The 24172-nt window shown below is 38.6% G+C and overlaps 1 protein-coding gene across 1 annotated transcript; it reads right to left on the bottom strand.

The window, feature by feature from the left end:
* Window positions 1-7747: 7747 nt before the first annotated feature.
* Window positions 7748-17572, bottom strand: SPCS3 (signal peptidase complex subunit 3). Its single transcript, XM_084204268.1, has 5 exons — window positions 17330-17572; window positions 14824-14899; window positions 12322-12396; window positions 10771-10886; window positions 7748-10323 (listed from the first exon to the last, which is right to left on the bottom strand). Exons 1-5 carry the CDS (start codon window positions 17470-17472, stop codon window positions 10191-10193), a joined length of 543 nt encoding a protein of 180 aa, XP_084060394.1. The 5' UTR covers window positions 17473-17572; the 3' UTR covers window positions 7748-10190.
* Window positions 17573-24172: the final 6600 nt, after the last annotated feature.

The following is a 24172-nucleotide window of genomic DNA, read 5'->3' on the forward strand; positions in this document are numbered from 1 at the left end:
GTCTTGCTGGTACCTTTTAATATTCTTAATGGAAAAGACCTTTATATTAGTAGGAAGTGGAAGTATTTTCCCTTTCAAAGAGAGACCATGCAGGACTATTTGCATGGTTGCAGGACTTGCTGTTAGTGCTCTGAATAATTATAATAATAATTTTACTGGTTTTACATTTAAAATTGAACCTTCTCCTGGTACACATCTTACATGCCATCACCTTATCAATACCAGGTGCTTTCAAAAAAATATAAGAACTGACAGCTTAAATTAAGTTAGGCTTAAGCCAAAAATGAATGGGCTTGTGTTGAAGACGAGAAACATATCTGTGCTGTTGGGTTAAAGCCTTCTCTCAAGCAGGGGGTCAGATAAACCAGGGTGTCACAGCCTCACCTCACTGTGACACTGCAAATCTCCTGGAACAGGCACAGGATGCTCCAGCACCATCTTGCTAATGTAATAAATGCTCTCTAGAGGGACACAGTCAAACCCCAAACTGACAGCAGCCTTGGCAGGGTCCTTCCCTTCAGCTTTACAAGGCCTGTGATGTGCACTCCAGCCCTGGGGAGCTTGCCCTGCACTGCCTCTGGCTACTCTCATGACACCTAAAAATCCGAACAAGGACATTTCCAGGGAGCCCTATCACAGTTTGCACAAAGAATTGGTTTACAGGGTTAGCTTTACCTGTCTGTAGTGTATTATACCAAACATGCTTTGAATTGTTGCTACTCTCCAGAAGCTATTTTGTGCACGACAGCAAGTTTGGATGCCCTGAGCTGCTTTTGGACTTAGCCACTGAAGGTGACCATTTCACTGAACTTCTTGCAATTCAGAACAGAATGAATGAGGTCCAAATGAGAAGAGCCTGTCCTCTGGCAAGAAAGTGATGCTGCCCAGCTCAGGCTGCTAAGCCTAGCGATGAGACTGATTGTCCATCTGACTCATTCCAGACTCACTGATTCTCTCTGCCTGAATGAAGGAGCAGTTACATGCCATTCATTCACAGAAAATTGTTGGATCAGCAAGCTCTTCAAAATTACTTGGCCCCAACCCTTGAGTTTGGCCAATAAAGGTGGAAAAATTGTGTGAGATTTTCTTTCAATACTTTTACACAAAGTCATCCTGTTTCATATCTTATCTGACACTTTCAACCTGTGTCACTTTCAAAGTGGTTTATGAACACTGTTGATTCCTATTTATAGCCAATATCATCTCTGTCTTTCCCTTTTGTTTGGGATCAAAAATACTTCCCCAGTATTGCGCATAAGGGAAAACCCCACAACATTCTGGAACAGGTATAAAACCAAAAGTTCCCTGATAAATGTAGTACTCCTTCATTTCTCATATTTACAGAATACAATATTTTCTTACAGCGCTTATTTTGACCATTTTTACTTGGAGTGGCTAAATTTGGTAGGGAGAGGATAAATATAGCTGGTTGTTTCTAATACAGTGGGAACTGCAGAGGCAGCAATTCTCATGGCATGCTCATGCTTTCTGTTGTTTTTAACCATGGCTGCTTTGAGATTCTTGTTACTGCAGCACTAACAACTGACTTGTATCTTGTCTCCTTGAGAAGCAGCTGTTCCCACTTAGCAGGGGTAGATGCTCAGAACACAGACATTTACCTTAAAGAACGGGGTCACTGCGGTTATCTGTATAGAAATACCACCCCACTTCAAAGGACAGCTACTCCTGCTCCACTGCCCAAATATTTACAAAAAATAGTTTTGTTTTCTGAATGAAACATGTAACAGGTAATAAATGCACTGAAAATTGCCTTAAACCATATTCACTACAACAGTGTAGATTCAGAAAGATGATGTTGCCCAGACTTCATTTCCTATAGCGATCTCTACCCATACTATTCAAAGTTGGAAAATTTGATTTATACTCGCAATGAATTAGGTTTCAAAATGCTTGCGAGACAACCAACCCTCACTCCCTATATAGTTTAAAACTCATTTGCATCTGTCATCTGCAGCTTTTTTTTTTGGCCCATGAAAGACCTGTAGAGGACCCAAGAATAACATCCCAGAGTCCTGAGTCTGTCACAGATTTTAACTGTAAAGATTTTTCATTTACAACAGATGACGGCAAATCCCATCCCAGGGATGGGATTCCCAGGGATAAACTAAACAGCACTCCCTTAAATGTCACCAGCCACTTACTGCCTAGAGAACACAAATGCAAGGATGTCACTTTTGTACACATATACATAATTGACTCATCTTTTTTTCTGTATTATACATGGCATTCATAAATATGTCAAATATTAAAAAAAAGTTACATTAAGACCCCCCCTGTCTAAATCCAAAAATCCAAACACTCTGAAAATTCCTTTAAATTAATCTCTCAATTCGAATAGGTAAAAAACTGCATAATAGCTTTATATACCTAAACTTAAAATCCAAATATCTTATATATCCTGCTCTGAAAATGAACATTTCTCACTCTCCATTGTTTTGTAAAGTGAATGCCTGACATCTGCTGGTAAGTATACAAACTGCATATTGTTGAATTAAACTGTCATTGGTTTTTAGACTAAGGAAGACCTTTTAGTATATGTAGTTTATTCAAAGAAGGGTTTAAAGTTATCATGATCATGACATAATGAGATTTCAAAACTGAACTGCATCAATATTGTTTTTACTTGTTAGACTTGAGATAGGTTCATAGATTTTCCTATAAAATTTCCCTGTGGGAATGATCAAATCCAGTCTTCAAAAAACCAACATGAAAACCAATCGTTTTTCCTCAACATGATTTTTGTTCACATTATTTTTACTATACTAAATTAGCAAGAGCAATTTTAGTGCTATTACACTGCCATTTTGTTTAGATGGAACATTCTTCATAAAGCTATTTCTACACTCTTCTATAATATTTCAGTCATGCTTCCAAAAACATAATTGCTGGTTAAAACAACTGGAAGGCCCATTAAAATACTGACTTATAAAAGTCCAGTCTGTGACAAAGGATACAAAACATGTTTTTTAAGACTTCTCAAGACCCAAGAAAGATATGGGAGAAAATAAAGGATATTTCTCTAGAAAAAGCAGCAGAGAGCACTGCCCCAGAATTGATCAAATGAAGGCTTTCAGTTTCTCACCCTCTCATGCATTGTACACCCTCACATGTATTGCATCTTTTTCTAAAATCTGAGGAATTTTTAGTATGAATAATTAGGACCCCCTTTTTATGATGCACCTTTGTAACACAATGTCTTGCTGAAACACAATTCAGAAACTAATTTTGTGCACAAATGGGTCAGCATATCAGAATTAAAGTAATCTTGCTGGATCACAAGCAGAAACCAGGAAGGAAAGAATATACCCAGGAAAATGAAAAACTTAAATATTGTATGAATTCTTTAATATGGAGTAATATGCAAGTGGTAAAAAAAATAAAGTATTTTTTGACAAAATTTAAAAGGGGAAAAAATTTCCAAAGTTAACAACAGATTTTTACTCAAACCCTAAATGGATATGAAAGAACAGTTTCCCTCTGTACCAGCAAAAACAATCAAGTATAATTAAAACTTGGTACAGTTTCTCTTGAATCCCTATATCATAAAATGCATATCTGGTGTTGAACAACATAAACACTATATTTTGCTATTATACCACCAAAAAGGGAGCATAAAAGAATTACCATAAATTTAATGGTAAATGTACATCCGTTTTCTGAAAGCAAACCATCCACAATTCTCTTTGACAGAAGGTAAACAATAAATTAAAAAAAAAAAAAAAAGAGAGCTAAAAATTTACAAAAATTAATTAAAATCCAAGCCATCAAAAACCTTCACTTTGGATCCAGGAAAACAAGTCATTTACACCTCATATAGCTCCCCAGGGAAAGGTTAAATTTGTGTTGCACCCTGTAGAAGTAGCCAGATAAATCTCACTGTTTGATGCTGGTTCCTCTGAAATACAAGCAGCACTGAAACAATAATTGGTGAAATTCCCTGGTGCTGACCAGTTCTTGAAGGATTACACAGAACAACAGGTACACACATATAGCATCAATATTTATTGGATCTCCCTGAAAGGATAACAGCTTGTTATGGAAGTTCCCCATTCTTTGTTCTCTTTAATACTAAAAATTTTGAATTTCATAGTAGTGGGAAATTCTCATCCTGGGATCAGGAGAGCATTAAAAGAGACATCACTACCAAACCCATGACATTGCTATTATGCCAAGTATCCAGAAAAAAAGAAAAAAACCCAGACATCTCTTATCTGAAGACACCCACTGGCTTTGATGAATATTGATGGATTCTTACAGGTCACTTTGAGGAGTGGCCTACTGTCCATGCTGAGCATGTCAGCATCTGCTTTACAAGTTTCTGATTAATAACTTATTAAAGTGAGGGACAGGGAAAACAGATAGGCATCTAGTCAAAGGATCTACCTATACCCTATTAAGTCAAAAAAAATTTTATTAACTGAAAAAAACAAATCCTAAGGAGATACTCCTTTTTAGGAGAGACGCTTGACAATACAGAGAGGTGACAACTAGGCAAAGTTCACTGCTCATAAATATGCATAAAAGCTTGTGAAACGAGGCAGTCATTACAGTGAGCTCAGATAACATGTCTGATGAGATATATAACATTTAAGTTATTTAATTACAGCATTAAAACATACAAGACATTTTACTTTTTAATCTGAAAATTTGAAAATATAAAAAACCCCAAAAAACAGTCCTTAAAAAGAAGAATGTTAATGCTGGTTGTTGCCACTTGTGCAGTTAGAATGCAGGCACCAGTGTCCTTCTCTCTTTCTTACTATACTAATTCCTAAAGCAAAATGTCAATGAACAAGTAATTGTTAATGAGCAATGGGGACTAGAAAGGCAAGGAAGAAAAAGAAACCCTTGCCTACTCTTTCTTTCAGAACTCAGAGAGAGAAAGAAAGAAAACTTAAAGAAATTTATCTTCTAGAAATAAAAGTAAAAAACCCAAAAATCAACACACCAAAAAAACAGCAACACCACCAAACAGAATGCAGAACCCAGAAATACTTCAGCAGCCACAGTCTCAACCCTTACTTCCAAATCACAGTTAAACTAGTTTTATCTCAATCTTCAGTTACAATGTCACACAAAAAAGACCTCTGTCTGCCTCTCACAGCTACGTCTAACACCAACTGTTCTTTAACGTAAATATTTTTACACATCAACTCCAAAATTAGTGCTTGGTTTATCTTCTTTACCCATCTCATAGCTCCTACCACCACACTCTGAAACCTTATCTGTGCATCAAATCCAACAAACTCCCTTCAGCATGAGCACATGGGACCATAGCCATGTCTTGGAAAACAAAACCAAAACCCTGACAAAGCAAGAAGAAACACTGAGCAAGGAGGCAGGCTGAATAAATAGCACTGTACCTGCTGCGCACATTGCAACACAGAAGCAGAACTCCACACATGGCATCCAAATCCTGGCTCTGCCAAAGGCCTGCCCAATTAAGAGTTCTCAATTATCCCTTCTGGTTACCAACCACCTGTGCAGCCAGCTGGTGGAACCTGTGGTGGGTTTATCACACGCCACACAGGCAATTCTAGTTAACCCAGGATACTGTTTTGCTTGCAAAAGCACTTCCAGTATGGTTTAAGAATGCCAGGATCTTTCTGGAACTAAATGTGTATTTTTCTTGTAAAGCACTTAGAAATCATTGCATTACAAGTGCAAAGCACAAGATGACTGCTGCTAACAAAGTTAGTGGTAAAATACAAACATGTCTTCCAATTACAGAAATGCTTGCTCACTGTCACGGTCCTCTAGCACTGGAAATATGTATGTTCTCTAACCCATTTCTGCCAATTTTATAATTTTAAAAGTGTGCCAGCTATTTCTTCAGAATTTATGTGATTACTACCAAGGAGCAAAAGGGAATACAGCTGGGAAGCCGAAGAAAGTTCCAGATGAATTTGTCCATATTAACCCACAGTTGCACTTTTTCTACTTTATTTTCTAAATAGTTTATTCACAGAGGATTTAGAATTTCATTATTAGACCATTAATGATTGAAAAAAGCAGTTGTGTTGAAGCTTGGAGTAAACAGGGAGGGGTAGTGAGAAGGAGGGAAGGGTGAGAGGAAGGAAAGGGTGAGAGAAAGCGGAGAGAGATGGAGAGAAAAATCCTGGTCATGCAGATGATTAGAGGAATGGCTGAGGGAATTGGGCTGTTCAACCTGGAGAAGAAAAGGCTCCAGGGACTTCTGATTGAGGCCTTCCAGCACTTGAAAGGGCCCTAAAGAAAGATGGGCATTAACACTTAAGCAGGACTTGTTGAGATAGGACAAGGGATAATGGTTTTAAACTGAAGAAGGGTGGATTTATATAAGGAAGAAGTTTTTTACAATGAGGGCAGAGAAGCACTAAGCATGTTGCCCAGAGGTGTAAGATGTCCCATTCCAGGGAACATTCAAGGTCAGGCTGGATGAGGCTCTGGGCAGCCTGATGTGGTTGGAGATGTCCCTACTCAGTGTAGAGAGGCTGCACTAGATGGCCTTTAATGTCCCTTCGAAACCAAGCTGTTCTATGACCATTCTTAATATTGAACATTTATTTCCATCTGTGCCTCATCTTCAGCCCATTATCTTCAATAACATGCCAATTTGAGAAAATGGTCTGAGGGAAGTGTTGGAGGGCACCAGATAAAGATCCAGAAATAATGTGGCTTGCTCAAGCTAAGTCTTGGATTTTTTTTGTTTAATAAAAAGAAGCCTGATATAACTACTGCAATATGAGCATTTACCTGTACATGTAGAATGGAACTTTTCAGGCTAAACAATATATGTCTGTTGACTCGTTTGTTTGTATGAACAGTTTAAAATATTTTTATAAGTTTTAACTGTTTTAATGGAAAAAAAAATCCAAAATAAAGTGGCCAAACAAACCAGAAAAACTTTTCTTGAAGTCTGACAGTTATTCTGTACACATTTTCTGACACAAATTTGGAGGAAGATTGTTTGTCCAGCACCAGAGTTTTCAGCCTAAATCGCTTTAACTTTGCAGAACTGATCTGCAAAACCTATCATCTTGAAGCAATTTTCAGAAGAACAACATTTTCAACAGTTGGAATCCAAAAATTATGCAGGAACTCTATTTAAATCTTGCTAGTAAGCAATATATAAAGCTAGCTTTAACTTCATTGTTCAGAAGAAATATATTAAAATAATTAACAACGGATAGAAATAATTTATTTTCTCAATGTCTATTTTCAATAACTGTAGAGCCCCCCATAAATAAGACTGCCTGCTCAGGGGAGCAGAGCTCTAAACACAGATTTTTTAAAGCTATTTTGCCCCTCCTGTATAGAGCTGTCAGTGTAGTGCTGCATGTTTCTGATAGCAAATGGAAACACAGGCTACTTTTAAAAATGTCAATTTTATAGTCCTTACACAAGAACTCCTATCTCCGGAACCTCACTTAAAAATTACTATCTGAAATGCATCTTTAGCATTTTCTAAATCACTTGCCAGGGAATACCTTGTTTACACATATTACTCCATAAACCATCACTATTTGGTCAGCAACACAGCTAAGAGAACACCACTGCCAGCAATATGAGTACCTCATCAGACGTGTGAGACAAGAGGAAATAAATGCCATTAGTTTCCACAAAAGCACATTCTTTTTATAAATGATTTGAGAATTGTCACAACAAAATACAGTAGCCATTTGACTTTTGGAAAAGCTTTTTACTTTTTTTTATAGAGATCACTGGAGGAATTTGGCTCCTTGAAACTCTGAACTAACCCTGTCTCACTTCGTGGCTCAGGAGCAAAACCCAAGCTATTACAGCATCAAATGCTCATCTATAATGGCCTTTTCCTCAGGATAAAAACAAGTTCTTCTCTCCAAGAATTTGAACTCTGTGATGGTTTCTTCTTCATCCCTCTAAAATGCTTACCTCAAACATAATTTCTCTTCACAGGGAAACACTAGTAAAGCATCAAACACCACATTTGAAAGCTACTGTTTCTGTGTTTTGAAATTCTGCTACTGTCTGCTGGGAGGAATATACCATTTTGTAGGACAGAAAGTAGCTTTCTCCCTGATGCTCTTTGACAGCAGATCCTTGTCTCTGTAGTTAAAGCTTCTCTTTAATAGGCAGACATTATATTCATTGGAAGAGTGCTGCCAAAGGAATGCAGGGAAGTGGTTGAATGCCAAACCACAAGAAATGCTTCAGTAAACAATTCAAGAATATAATTTATGAAAAAAACAACCACTTATTCGGTAATTAGCAAAACAAATCCACAACTTTGCCCAATTATCTCTAAAAATATTTTGTTTTCCTTCTCTATGAAAGTTTTAAGTTCTCTGTAACAGTTTTTAGAGCCACATATACAATTGATATCAAAGCACAGCAAAAACAGTATGTGTTTCAATGTGCTGATTATACTACTCTGTGGAAAACAGGACAAGTTCAGAGAACTGAAATTCATGCAAATATGCTGGATACAAATGACAAGTTCTCCTACAACATTCATGTGAAAAAAAAGTTTTAACAAGTTTTTGCACTTTAACAAAATTTTGTTTGTACAGACAAAGCACCTTTTGGGAATTTTTTTCAAGACCTTTTTGATTAATACATCAACATAAAGAATGTATTAAAAAGTCACTTAGGGATAATTCACAAATATTAAAGATCCCTTTTTAAAAGCAAGCTAGTTCCTTCAAAATCAACCAGCTCTTAGGTGAACTCAAAGCAAAGGGGGACACTCTGCTCCAATCTTTTGCATCTCTTCTTTTGTAAGGGTTTTCCCAATACAGTTCTCATCATTTTTCCTTACTTTTTTTCTGATTTCCAGTATTAAAACCTGAGTTTTAGTTTCCCCTTTTTCCAAGTCCCCAGTACATCCAGAACATTCCCTGTCTGGCAATGAATTCCCTTTCTTTGAATATAACATATGTAAATCAGGGACTGTGCCAGGAGGGCGTTAGTGGGTGCTCCTTCTCCTGCCTATCTCCTGGATGGCCTGAATGCACCACTCAACCACTGCAAACCATTGCTACTGCCTAGGGGCGACCCGGCTACCCGGCTCCTTCCCTCCTCCCAACCCGACAGCATTCCCAGCTGCAGCTGAGGGAAGGAGCACACAGAGGGGGATGTGCAGCCACAGAGAGGCTGCTTTTTCCGCAGAGGTGCTGCCTGAAGCTGCTGCACGCTGTTTGCTACCTTTCCTGGTTCATGCAACCCAGCAAGCCTTGCAGGTAGACTCACTATCACTCAAGTTGGTAAATCTGCCTCAATTACTCTAGCTTACCATGGGGAAATGCTCTGCTTTGGAAAGGTTTACCCAGACTGTTTAGGGAACATCTATCCTATTCCTTGCTGTGGAAGATGCCCTCTGATATCAGTTGTCTCAGCCCCTTCTGGAACAAGCACGTTCCTTCTTCCTGATGAAGCGATCCCAGTAAAAATCTAGAGATTCCATTTCAGAAAGCCTTTCTTTACCTAAAGCTTTTACTTTTCTTACTGACCTAGCCTTATGTCTTATGCTTAAAGAAATAAGACTCAAACTGAATAGATTTCTTTTTATTCTTCCAGTTTGCTGCATTGCAAGCAGTTATTAAAATGATTTGTAATATGGAACTGAATGTGGGCTACATCAGTGGCACTCAAGATTTGAGTGCTGACTGACAGATAATGAACTATCAGTTTTCCAAGTAGCTGTTGACAGTCCTAGAAAGGACCAAGCTTAGTCTACTGTAACATACTGCACATGGATTTTAAAAAATGCCCTAAAATGGAACAGCCATTTCCTTCAGGCACTTCCAGAAACCAACTCCAGAAGGTATATTTGAGTTCTACACAAAATAAATAACAATCACAGTACTTAAAAAGCCCAAACACAGGAAGACTATCTTCTGGTTTAAAAATATTTATTTAAAAGAAAGGGAGTTCTATACTTAAATGGCCAGGAAAAAAAAAAAAAATCCTCAGTTTCCCCCCATCAAAACCATTACTCTGCAATTTACCTTTCCCTTAAGTTTCAGCTTCAATGTTTTATAAAAAAAAAAAAACAACTGAATTTTCATTTGCTTTTCCTATGCTACTATCCTGAGGAAATTAAGCTCCATTCAGTGAAAAGTTGTATGGGATGCAAGAAGAAACTGCAATAAAATGTATCCACAATATACAAGTATAAAAATATTTTGCTTATGATTCAGTACTATAATTTAATAACTTTTTGTTGTTTCATAGGTATCTGGGAAAGGTACAGACACATGTCCTGATCCTGTTACAAGAGGTAGAATGCCAGCATTTGGTACAACATTCCAGGAGAGAGTCAAGGTGATATTCCTGTTTCCCCTGCAAAAAGCAATGAAGACTATCAGCAGAAATACTCAAGTTAAGTGATTTAATTAACAGTTACTATTAAATAAATTAGGATACAGATTTTATCTGGTCCAGAAACAACAAGCTGTTTAATTTTAGGTAGTTACTGCCTACATTTTTTTTTTTAATCAACTCCTTCAGAATTGAGAGCATTACAGAAACAATATTACACAGGCTGAAGGCAGAAACCCAGAAACCTGTTGCTCATAGCAGTGCATCTGCTAGTCTACAGAATACATAGGCTATCTTGTACCCCAAGGTCATCTTCTAACAATCAAAGATGCAATAGAGATGACAGAGTATCAGATAGAATATAGGTAGCTTACCACACCAATGAATTCCCACACATGTATTAAATGCAAAGTATGTAAGTAAATCAAGATACCATGAATACCAGTAATAAAACAAATATTTACTTACTTGAGACCATTTCCATCATCAAAGAAAAAGTACTTTGACTTCATATCTTTTAAGGACAGCCTTGGGTTATCTCCTCTCAACATGATCTTGTCCCAAAGGACCACCTGATTTAGGGCCTAAAATATCAATTGCAATTAAGTCAGCAAGGTACCTTACCAGGTCACATTCAGACACTGGACCTTCATTGTACAACTCATCTAAAACCCCTGAAGTACATGCTTGCAATCCATGACTAATTCAACAAGATAACGCTTCACAATGGGGTAATGCAATACTATTACACAGTGAAGTGTGGCATGGGATAAATGGAAACAACAAGGAACATCTTAAAACACAAGAAAGACATTTAAAAAGAAACCATATGCTTTAGAAGAATTGCAAAGCATAAAGGGGTTACCATCTGAATTGCAAAGGTAAGTAACTTTTAAAACAGTATTTAGACTTTGTTTCAAATAAAGGACTTAAACTGAGTTATCATGACTCTGCTTATGTCCTTAACATTTTCCAACTTTAATTCAAATCTCTATTTGAATTGCAAGCATAACCCCCCAAAATTTATTAACAGTTGAAAAAGTGAGATCCCAAGTTCTTATGTTACTGGAATTTACACTCTAAAGAGTAAATTCTTTACACTCCAAAGTGTAAAGTTCTTTCAAGTAGATGTTAAACAGTCTTGTTTAGTAATTTATAGAACAATTTAGAAAAATACTTCTCAGTATTTGTGAGAAGTGTTGAGTTACGTGGAAGAAAAATCTAAAATATGGAACAATACAATAAAATCACTGTACAATCTAGCACAAACACAATATCCACCATCTTGTTTAATATAATTAAGGTACTAAAAAAAAAAAAAAGTTAAAAAAGAAAAGGACAGTTTTGTACAGCAAGTTAAGAAAATCCCCAAGCTTCCACCATATCCTCACAATGTGACCACAACAGCCTTAACTAGAATTCAGTGGTACCATGGCAGCATGGTGTTTCATGAAAGCAATTTTTTTAAAGGCTGCTCCACATAGCTTTTATCAGATCAGTAAAAAGGGTTTTCAGCTATCCCAAAGGGAAGGCTCAGTAGAAACCAATTTAAAGCAGCAAGGCAAATTATTTTGAGAAGTATGACAAGGTAACTTAAATGAATTATGGGGCTACAGTAACTGGTAGGGTCAAATGTGATCTATGAACAAAACACACACCACATATGGCCAGCCCAGAAGCTACTCTCTCTTGTTTCTAACAGCAGTCAACCACAGAAATTTAGAAAAAAGTAAAATAGAACAGGTGAGAAAACTAATTTACAGTAAGTATACTGCAATACAAAGCATGTGTTATTTTTCTCCCATTCTACTGGGCATATATCAAGTTAGGTTTTATGGAGGTGAACTTCCCAGCCTACAGTTTAACTGTCAAGAAAATAATCATGAAGGCCAGTAAAACCAGTGCAGGCTAGTAGGAAATGCTGGTGGCCTTAACTCTTCTCAGCAGAACTACGGAATATTTAAAAATAGCTGCAGTACTAAAATGAGTAATTGCTTCAAAGCTCTTTTCAATACTTACATTGTTTTTCGTTGAATATTCTGCAGACAAATATAGAAACAATTGTTTAACATTCCAATCAAATATACTCTGCAGATGTATGCAAGTTAAGAAAAATACAATACTGTACTTACATAACCTTGTTTTATTTTTACTGGATCTAAGTAGTCTATAATCATTACAGTGAGCTCTTACCTTTCAACATATCTCATCTTACTCATAAATCAGAGTACTGCCAGCAGTTTGAACACATGTTTTAGTCATAATAAAGTGACAGGTTTTTAGGTGGGTATTTCTTTTTACTACTTATGAAATCCAGCAGCTATTTCTCCTCCAATAATTTAAGAGTTCTATATTTGACACTGTAAGCTAGGAACCAGAATCCTCTGCTAGACAACCTATTATAAAACCTTAAACATAAAAGTCCCGACAGAATTTTTCCACATATATCCTCAAGGCAATTTTTTACAGTATCGGAGAACCCTTGTATCCAAATACAGTAACATTAAACAATATATAAATATAAAATTGGTGAAGTGTAGGGAATTCAAAGAGCCTTTAATGCACACGTTAGAGAAATTACAATATGGGAAGTATTTCATATTGGAAGGGACCCCAAAAATTAGCAAATTCGATTATCTACTGACAATAGTCTGTTTATTTAACAATAACATGTGATTGGAAAACACTTTTTAATTTACAATAGAGATTAGCTGAAATCTTTTCTTTTCTAGTCCTCTTTTCTATTCTATTTGCCATTATCTCAAAGAATAAATAATTTCCTAACTAGCCTCAAAATCTGTTTTTCCTTTTTCGACTCATCCCAACACGTTTTTCCTTTTTCCACTCATCCCAACATGTTTTTCAGCTACTAATTCAAAGGGCAAGAAAGGAAAGAATTAAATATTTAACTCCTGTCACTGCAAGAATAGGTAGAAATATTTTACTTGAAGATATTTTATCATCTGGCTCAAAATATCAAACAAGATTCTGAAGATCTCCCTGATAGGATTTCTTATCACTTGTAAAAGTTAACAATTAATTAAATAAGCTTAAAGGAGACTGTGAAAACTATATGCTCCCCTTTCCTTTGCCTAGTTCCTCTTTCAAACTGCCATTTTATTTAACTTCTCCCAGGACTCACAACTTCTTTCTGGTAGTTAAGACAGTCCAAGTATCACTTCATAAATCTTGAAGAGATACTCGAACCCTACCAGACTTTTACAGCTCTAAATATTGCAAGCCTTATTTATGCCAGACATGAGAGATTCAGTCAGAATCATTATTAAAAAAAAAAAGCTGTTACAAGTAGAAGTCACTCAAACATGGAATATTATGCCCCCATATTGCAGACTAATCCTTGTATAAAAACTTTTAACTTTTCTCTTAGAGGTCCTGTCCTACCTTGCTCTGCTTCTCTCTATATGCAATGTGTGTACAGGTCTGTGCATCCACTTTAGAATTTCAGTCTCTGGTTTTTATATGTATAAGCATTTCAGAGGCCAAACTCAGAGTTAGGAACTTACTTCTCCTGCTTTCAGTTGATTAAAAAAAAAATTCCTCTTATTCCTGTGCAAACAGACCTGCAAAAATCTGATTAGCCTGTTTATCCAGCATTTGTATCAAGGGTTTTATTTTGTGTGGTCTACTCACACAAGACAGTGTTCTTCAAAAGGGCAAAACCAAAACACAGAGGTGTCAGTGTCTTGCCTAACAGTGACAAAAACCAGCAGACAGGGAAAAATCCCAGCATTCTCAGACCAGCTGCAAAACATAGTTTAGTGTAATCACCTGAACATGCTACCTATTATTTGGTACTGACTTCTGCCTCTTTCAAGAGCCTAAATCCAGACTCACAGGGAAGCAAAGAAATACAAAAAACCCCCTGCAAAACTGCAACAGCAATTGAGAAAGACGCTAAAAAACAATGTGATACATCTTTCAGTAAACTGTATGCTTCCCAATGAATTTCATATTATTCAATACTAAAGATTAGAGTGTTTAACATCTAAGCAAGTAAACTATTACAATGCCTTTTTATTTTTAGAAAATGACATGTACTTCTATGCAACTGTTATACAGTCAGGACTTAAGCTCACAAAAAATTGAGTTTGAAAGGTGCAGTCCCTAGATTAGGTATGACATTTAAAACAATATGCTATATAAGCCCTATATTAATCCACTCCTCAAACCACTGATATAAACTTCACTTAAAAGTCATAATGTCTAGATGTTAAACTGCATTCCCCATTATTAGATACAGTGCACTTAACAATAGAGCCTGATTTCAAAAACAGGCATTAAACAACTTGTCATCTACTAGAGACCAAAGAGCTGGTTTAAGTTCTATTGCACAGCTATAGCTATGCAAAATACTATTTTCAGCTGCTTTAATTTTTTTCTTTTTTGACAAATTGCTAGTTTTTCCTATGTCCTGAATATGTGAAGATTATAAGGCAACAAAAATAGCATCAAAGTGTTCTTATTTCAAAAAGTCTGCAAACCATTTTTTCCATTAAGGATATCTGCAGTAATGTCAAATGTGACGAATCCCAGATCACTTCTTTCTCTAGGTCCAGTGAAATCTTCTACATTTTTTCTAGGAGAAAACAAAACACAACACAAGATTATCCTTTCTCATTATATCTTACACACTACATAAATTATGGTTTTTATTAGATATTTCCCTCATCCATTTTCTGTATTTTGCTTTATATACTTCTGGCTAAAATGCAATCAACATTACAAACTAACACCTACCTTCCAGAAATGATGGTGTCCCAGTTTTAAATGTCAAGCCTTGACACCGCAGTGTCTAAGACATATAAGCAGCCTATTGACTTTTTCCTGTTAACAAAAATCTGTATCTGTATCTAAATGTAAGCATTTCCTTTTAGTAAAATATGTTTTAGCATCCCCATATATGTAAAACTGATTGGGACACATCTGCATAGCAGTCTGCTGGCAACAAAGTTCAATATTATTTCTCAACTGTCCTTGAAAAAACAGTCTCTTGTGCTCTGACCATTCCAATACAACAGTTTACATGCATAGCTCACACAAGATTTATTCCAGTGATATATATAAATAACAGCATGAAGAAATTAGTTATTTTCATCTACATTCAGGAAAATTGTATAATTTTGGAAGGCTTTATTGTAAACCTACATTTGGAAAAGTACCTCACATTGCCACACTAAACCACAATGGAAAGAGCAACTGGAAAATAACACACACAGCAGATAGGTCCAAATGTACTCATAAAGCTTATCAGTTTACCAAACTTACTATCTACAAAAGATGAATACCATAAGCAATTAGCTTGGCCATCAACTATGAACCTCAACTCCTCAGGGAACAATTTTTTTTTAAATTATGAACTTCATAGTTATATTTATTACAGTTCAGAAATTAGTCAATTAAAACATAATTTCATTAAAACCAAGTTTAGTGATCTCAAATTTAAAAAAAAAAAAAGTTTACAAGTGAAGAAGACACTTTTGGAAATAGTAGTTAAGAAAAACACTACCAAATCTTCACAATGTGAGCCTTGGTATGAATTTCCATGTCTTTGCAAACAGCAGTCTTTTTTTAAGTAGTAAACCTTTTCAAGCACTTGACTTCATCCCTTGACCACTGTCAGCCAGATGGAGCAGCAGGCTTTAAGCCTGGGGTCTCCAGAACTTCTCAGACTTTCAAGAGAAGCAGATTAGGTGTAGCACCTCCCAGTAACACCAGATCTGTGCATCACAGAAGGGACTGGTAATGCACATTTCACCCAAATCAGGCATTAGTGTGCTGCCCTATATATGCTGAGCTCACCATAACACTCGAAGACATGCTTTTATGTCAAGTTTGTGCTTTTGCAATCCTCAGTGTAGCATGAATACAAGTTTTTTGGTTTTTTTCCTGTGGTATTAAACCCGTCTAAAAGGTGATGGCAGTCTCTTTATTTGCATTCATGCTTCCTTTCAAGTCCTGTTATTAGGCAATCACTGGTGACACTTACCTTGGGTGGTTCCAAAGCTCCACAGAATCACCAACAAATCACAAAATGGGCTGGGTTGGAAGGGACCTTAAAGATCTAACCTCCCTGACATGGACAGGGACACCTTTCACTAGACCAAGCTGTGCAGAGATCCATCCAACCTGGCACTAACCACTTCCAAAAGTGTGCTGCTTTAGCTCCCTAATCTGAGCCAAAACCAAACCAAAAAGCAAGAGCTGATTTAAACCAGCTCAGTAAAGTGTCCTATGAGCCAGATTCCCCTGTGGAACCCTGGTAAAGAACCACGTGGCAAAAACGGGAGCAAAGACCTTTGCTCATAGGTGGCTGGAAGAGCTGCTCAAATGCTTGTGAAACTACTGCCCTCCATATCACACATACTTAATGTAAGTCCTCTGTGAGGAAGTCTCCTTTTAGAGGAAAAAATCCCACTCCAAACCAACACCAAAAAAGGTTCCCCAGCACCAGTTTGCATCAGCCCATTTTATCTGTGTAGGCGACACATTTTGATGTGGTATTGTGTCCTACACCTGGCGCATTTCACAGAGAAGAACCCATCCCAATCAATTTTCTACCACAGGACAGAAGATATGCTAGGTTATCAACGGAGAAACCCGAGAGAGCTACTAATGAAAAGGTACTACGATCGGATAAATGTTGATAAGATAAACTCCACGTTCCTGCAGGTCCCTGTCTCTCCACAGCCGCAGGCAGCAGCTGGCTCCGCTCCGCTCCCGGGGAGGCGCGGGGCCGAGGCGGCCGGGCCGCTCCCCGAGCGCCGCCCCGTCTCCCGCCCGGCTGCGCCGTCGTGGGGCTCCCCCATTGGCCCGCCCGGAGCGCAGGAGGCCGAGCCCCGAGCGCCGCGCGAGGCGCCGGCCGCCCCTGCCGGCCGTCAGCGTCCCCTCACCCGCCCCGGCCCCTGCTCTCGGCTCCCGAACCCTTCACCTCCCAGCGGGCAGCGCCTACGGCCCGGCCCGGCCCTCCCCCGCCACTCCCTTCCTTCCCTCTCCGCGCCGCACTCACAGCGTGACCCGGGAGACGGCGATGCGGACGGGCACACTGCGCTCCTTGAAGGCGGTGGTGATGAAGCAGCCGAAGGTGAGCGCCGCCATCACGCTCAGCGAGAAGGCGAAGAGCGAGTTGGCCCGGGACAGCACCGTGTTCATCTCCCCGCTGGGCCCGGCCGGGGCTGCGGCCGCTGCTCGGGCGGGGCGGACGCGGCAGGAAGCGGGCGGCGGCGGGCAGGGGGGGCGCGCGCGCGACCGCCGCCGGGGGGCGTGGCCTAGCGCCGACTGGGCGGGCTCCAGAGAGGCCCCGCCCCCTCGCCAGCCTCGCTCCGTTCCGCCAGGAGATGGGCGGGGCCGGCGCCGGGCCCGAGGGGCCGGAGCGCGACATGGCGGCCGCGGTGGGGCGGGCTCGGCGGTGTGGGTTTATTGCTTGCCGCCGCCCCCTGTGCTCCCAGGGCAGTCCCTGTCACAGGGCATCTGTCGGTCTGCCGGATTTTTGCCTTCTTGTAGTAAAGCGTAAACAAGTTTTAGGCGGAGGCTTGTATTTTCACATGATGTCTGTATCTTGATTTCACTGGTACTGTGATTTGCCATTCCCTCCCTTGCTTCCTAGAGGATGTTCCTATTCAGTTCCACTTTGTTACACACGTGCTCAGTATGTCAGTGTTCTTGGCTAGAAATGTCCTTTAGTAGCTGGCCTTGTTCTTGGAATCTTTTTCTTTGGCGTGGTGATCCCACACCGTTGGCAGGGCGAGGCAGCCTTTCACCCCCACCAATTTCGTTGAAATTTCAATTTAAATTGGCACCAGCAAAGATCAGTGTATGTAGTGAGGTGATTCCTAACTCCTCCCGGAGCCCCTTTTTGGTGCCCATTCCTGCTTCCCGGACCTGCAGCATTATCCATGTGGGAGCCCAGGGGAAGGAGGGCTTTTGCAATGCTTTGGGGCCGCTGTGTTGGTGTGCGCTAACCACAGCAGAACCGATGAACGGGGATTTCTGGGGCTGCCCACAGGTGTCAGCAGCGATCCAGTAATCTTTGATTTCCCATTCCCAGCCCTGAGGTTTTTAGGAGCAGGAGCTCAGATGCAGGAGTCTGAAAGGGTGGAAGCCTCATGGGACAGGGAGAAGAAGGTGGGCACTGCCAGGCCATTCTGACATACCTCTGTTCTCTAATGCTAGTGCTGCTTCTTTTCCTCCCTGTAGCCAAGAGCCACATCTATGAATCAGGGAAGAAAAATATTCGCGGATAACGGTGGGAAATGGAAAAGGAGAAGGGTTATACTGAGCCTTTTTGTTTTTCCCCATACTGAGTACCTCCAGCACGTGTCTGTTTAGCCTGTAGGATGCGGAGGTGCCTGTGGGGACATTCCTTTGGGGACCCTGTGTCCCGCTATGCAGTTGGTTTCTGTGTGCCTGTGCGTTTGCCACGTTGAAATCAGTCACAATCCCAAAGAGGGTAGGCTCTTTTCTGGTTTGCATTTCCTAATTCTTGGCCTTTCTGACATTTCATAAGTTCTTCAGCAGCACAGAGAGTTTCTTGTGTAAAGATCTTCGGCTTTGAAAGGCTTGTTATTATTTTATGCTATTCAAAATATTAATTATTGTCACCATATGGTCTGGAACTTGTTGTTGTTGAAATCTTGAATTATTTTTACTGAAAAGTGGGTACTTTTCCCCAAAATAGTTGAAGACTTAGAAGCATTAAGGAAGATTTTACTGTAAGCTTCATTTTAGAAGTTATAAAATGTCTGCTGCTTTCAAAAGGATAGTTCAAAAGTGAATACCATTTTTTTCTCATATTTACAAAAAAAAAAGGCTTAATTGCTTTGTTCTTACTTTTAGTTCATGTAGTTGCTATTTAGATTTTTCCTACTAAATGACTGTTTAATTAAAAAATGGCTCTTTGGCAGAACTTACAGGAATAAAGTAGTGAAGTTTTCAAAGCAGTAGTTAGGTACCTGCAAAAGACCAAATCAACAGGCTTAGCCAAATAAATGTGTTTTTAAGGCAGTGAATAAATATGGTTATTGCCTGTGGAGGTGTGGATTTATTTTAGGAGAAACCTTAAATAAATGTCACTTAAAAGTGCAGTAAACAGGGGAAGACAGATGGTGTAATTTATTCAAGGACTGATCTATTACTGTTTCTGAATAAAGAAACCTATAGCTTTTTAATGACTGAAATATTGCAAAATCAAAATAGGAAAATATCTTGAAATAAGGCGGTTGTGGAAGAAGAAGGGGAGATAAGTATTCACAATAGCTGTTTGCTCATAAGTTCTAGATTGTTCTTTGAGAGATATAAAATCTGATATTTTGTGAAGAATGGTGACACAATATTAATGTCAAAAGTCGCCGACAGCTAAATAAGTTGTGTTACTGGGAATTTAGCAAATACTAGAATTATGGAAACAAATTTGAAGGAGCTTGGGGAAGCTGAAAGGTTTGGGAGACCATTTCCAAGATGCAGTGGAACGGTATTCATTACACCCAAGCAGCATCCTTAAGACCAGACCATCAGAGCACAAGGCATGTCCACGTTCAGGCTGGCTATTACTTTAAGAAATGTCATATTTTTCATTACAAACTCGTTGAAAAAAATGCAGAGATAGGATTGGCAGCAGGTCTGAAATGTAGAATTTGCCATCCTTCTCCAGTTCTCAGCCTAATATTATCTGACTTTGAAAATGAGTTTTTGTGCACTCTTTGATCTATTAAACATGTGTTCTTTTTTTATAGTGCCGGCACTTCAACAGGATTGATCCTTGTCAGCAGCTGATGATAAGTAGTCTTTTGAGAGAGAGTAGCTTGCTTTCTTTGGTTGACATGTTTCTACTCTGATGTTCAAGTTACGGAGCGATTGCTTTCATCATGTGTAAACAAAATAGCAAGTGTTGACACTGACCATCAACAGAGATGGCTATGAGTTCTCTGTTTTCCCACTAAAGTCATATTGCTTCTAACATGGAACACATAGATGGAAGCTTTGGGGTGTATGTTGTGAATTTCAAGTGAATAGGAGGTGTTAACTTCAGCCCAGCACCTTTAGCCTCCTTAAGTGTCTGACTAATTTTACAGGTGAAAGTTTAGGTGCCTGTGGCATCTTTGGCACCTAGATAGATGAGGACCTTTTTTTTTCGATCTAGGGACGTGTATGTACTTCCTGATTTTTTTGCCTTGAATGTCTAAATATTTTCTTGTATTTGTCCTTTATTAATTGTTGAAATGTTAATTCTTTAAGAGACAGTAGCAGCACACAGTCTCTTAAGCAGCTCTGGGTAGGAAGATAAAAGATTAAAATAAATGTGGCCACGATCAGCTGTCTCCTGCAACAGCCCCCTTTCAGTTAACACCTCTTCTGGATGGCTCATTTTTACAGCTGGTGTGGAAAGGCTGTGACTAAGAGAAGAGGCTTTTTGGACTGCATTTGATTCCAATGTTCTCCTCACCTCCATTTTTTAAACTTTGGATCTACACAGTATGCAGAATAAGAAGATAAGCAAGAAGAAATTTTCACTTGTCTTTGTAGTATTATTGTGAATCCTTCAACAAGAAAATCTCAGAGAATTTTAATTTCTGATTTCAGAATGAAGTTGATATTTTACTACATTGCCTCATTTAGTGTCATAATATATGGCAAAATAAAAGCTGCATCACAGAGATGTGCTTTTGGCTCCAAAGTCAATATGTTTTGGAGCCTAACCTAGTTAATTCTTGGCTCTGGTGAGGTTTGCCCATTTCATGGCCTTTGAAGCCAGGTTAGGTAAATTCATTCGAACATTACTGATTTAGCTTAACCTTTCTCACTTCATTGTGCTTTCCATTCTGGGCTAGAAACCCGAGTGCCACTGCTCCACCTCACCCGGGTTTTAACCTCATTCACTCAGCCAGTTGCAAGTCTTCATCATAAAGTATTTTTATGTCTCTTGTAAAATCACCGAGCAGAGACTTGTCGTGCCTCAGCTTGAAGAAAAAGATGTTTTACTAGCTCTGTCATGGTGATATCGTTTAGCCGATACCAATTTTAGTGGATGGAAAAAGCCTTTCTGTTACGAGCACTAGCCATGGGAGTCAGCATATAATGACATAAGCTTGCAGAATAAACTTTTAACTCTCATCCCTCCTATTGACTGTGTAATTTCCTTTTATTAACAGCATTCTTAGGCACCAAAATATGCTTTATACAGAAAGAAGAAAAATTAAACCACTTAACCACTTTTACTTAGTCAAGAAGAAAGCCTGACAAAGTTTGAAGAAAGGAGGAATAAAAGTAGACAAATGATTTCACTGCTTTGAGAAACAAAAAATATTTTTTGAAGATAAAAGTTAACTGGTTAAAGAAAAATTTACAGACAACCTGTAACTTATTTTTTAGAATAAAATTAACAATTTTGAAAGGAATTCAAATTGATGACAAAAGATTCACAGCTTAGGTATTGTGTTTATTTAGAGGCATCTATTTAATAAGAGCAGGTGGCATTTTTGCTGTTAGTTGAAGAAAAGATTAACTATAAAAACTGCAAAAATACCAGGTTTTGTTACATGAATTTAGATTAATAAGATGGTTTCATACTAGAGAAATAGCAGTTAGTTTGTCAAGCTAGTTGGAATTCCAAAAGCATAGCTCCTGTGGTACCACAGTCCTAGGAGGTTGAATTAGTTGCCACAGAGGGAATCTGTGTTCTGTAGACATGGTTGGCAATGAATAAATTGCTTGGACCCAAGAAAGGAACTTCAGAAAGGGAAAGAGGTGCAAAAGGAGGAGATTCTTCCCAAGATTCACTGATACATCTCTGTCAGTACATAAAGCCATAAAAATTAAGCCTAAGTATCCTTAAGAAGAGGCAGCATGCATGTGCATTTTGACATTACTCTCCCCTCATAGTTTGGTATGAGTTTTTCCAGGGAGTCATTTGCCTTGTCGCAGAATGGGTTGTAGGGGGTGAGTGTGAGTGGTTTTTTCATTGTTAAGCCAAATAAGGTTGGTTTTAACTTTATTAACAGTTGAAATTGCCAGATTTTGAACTGAGGAGTGTACCAGTACACATTCTTTCCTGTTGATTTCCAGCAAGGGAGAGAGAGGGGCAGGAACCTTTAGCTGAGGAATGGAATGAGCAGCTGGAGGTGGTAACTTTTTAAACTTCTGGGGGGCAAGATTTGCTAGAGTTCGTCTGTCAGCAGGCTGTGTGTGCCTGCTGTCTGACACGTTTCTGGGTTTAGTAATGTCTCAAAGTACACACATGACTTATTTTGGAATCTTCTGTAATACTCTTAATAGTTGAGTCATGTTAGGTATCCAAAGAGGACTGCAACAAATACTGTAAATAAACTTTGTTTCTAGCAAAACTCAGATTGAATTTACTTGTAAGCTTGTTGGTCATACCTTCTTCCCTTCTGGGTAAAACTTTGCTGTCAGTGGTTAGAAGGACTGGTTAAGCAGATCAAGCATGTTCATGTGATAATGTGACAGCAGAATTGGCTGATACCAGGCTTGTAGCTGAAGGGGAATCTATCCCCTTCAGCCACGAGAAGTGGCTGTCCAGTGGTGCATAACAAAGGGGGCACAGATTTTACATTACTATGTTATTTTTTCAAGAAGTGAGAAAGTTATAAAACTAGAATTTCATGATCACTTAAATATCTGAGTTACTTTTGATGCTTTTAAATGCATGTTATATGGAGAATGTCTGTTATGTGCAGAGATACTGATTGATATTTAATCCCTGACCAGTAATTCTATTCTCTGGAAATCCAGGCACACGAGTCTGTATGCTAGAATTATTTTCTAACGTAGGAGTAGTATTTTCAATTACTAGAAAAGGCAAAACACCTAAATGAAACAATTTTTAATACATTAAGAGTTAGTAGAATAAACAATCTTTTTCGTGATGTTAGAAATGAAAGGTTGCATCATTCATGTACTCAAATAACTTGATTTGTATAGAGCCTAAACTGTGTCAGACCAATGATTTTAGTACACTGGACAAGAAAAGTACCACTGTATCACACAAAGGCATAAATTTGAACTTTCTAGAACAGTTCAAGAACTGATGGAAATAATGTGCTGCACCAAAATATATAGAGAAAGTATATATGTAACAAAACTTTTGTAATTTTTTTGTGCATTAAAGCTCTTTTAAGGGAACTTTGGTGCTTCATTATTAGAGAAGGCAAATGGTGTCTAAGTAACTTTTAAGTAGAATGGATGTCAAAAGCCATAGCTCAACTATGAGAAGTGTTTTAAGACACTCTCATTTTTCCCTGTTGTGCCACTAAAGATGTCATTGCATTGCATTTTGAAACAGACTTTTGGTTCAAGTCTTTGGTTGGGTTATCAGGCTCTTAGCAGGGATTATGAGAACTGCAGAAATCTGAATGAAACTAACTTTGGTTATGAGTTGTAACTTCATGTTGTATGGTTTGTGTAGACCCTGGGTAGATATGGCATTCAGGAAGAAATCTGTAAAAAGGAGATATGAGCCTTTCATTTCTTAGGTTTACAGTGTTGGATCTGTTGTAATTGGCAACCCCACTCTCAGGTTTTTGTGCTGATAGTATGGCTTTGTCATAATGCTCAAGTAATTCTGTAGAATTCTTAAGGATAGCAGTGGGATGCAGTGAAAAAGCAATTCAGATCTAAAGCAAGTTTCCTCTTTTCTGGATGAAAAAGTTTGTGTTCTCTCATATTTTGTTTTTTCATTCCCCCAAAACAGTAGCACAGTCTGTACTTCAGCCACCTCTTCTCTTCATATTTTATGAAGAGTAGTATTTGGGTTGTCCTGATGGGCTTGAGCTCCTGTTTAGAAAAGGACACAGCAGCTGCTTGGTGTTTTCCAGTCACTTCAGCTTCTGAATTTCTT

The sequence above is a fragment of the Fringilla coelebs genome, assembly GCF_963513975.1.
Source record: "Fringilla coelebs genome assembly, chromosome: 4".
NCBI classification, from domain to species: domain Eukaryota; kingdom Metazoa; phylum Chordata; class Aves; order Passeriformes; family Fringillidae; genus Fringilla; species Fringilla coelebs.

What these genes read in the sequence shown, in the direction of transcription:
- SPCS3 (XM_084204268.1), bottom strand. Translation starts at nt 17,472, where the DNA reads ATGAACACGGTGCTGTCCCGGGCCAACTCGCTCTTCGCCTTCTCGCTG. An exon ending in CATTTGACATTACTGCAGAT is followed by an intron (nt 12,397 to 14,823) that starts ATCCTTAATGGA and finishes ACTTGCATACAT; the next exon opens with CTGCAGAGTATATTTGATTG. An exon ending in AATATTCAACGAAAAACAAT is followed by an intron (nt 10,887 to 12,321) that starts GTAAGTATTGAA and finishes TTGATATTTTAG; the next exon opens with GCCCTAAATCAGGTGGTCCT.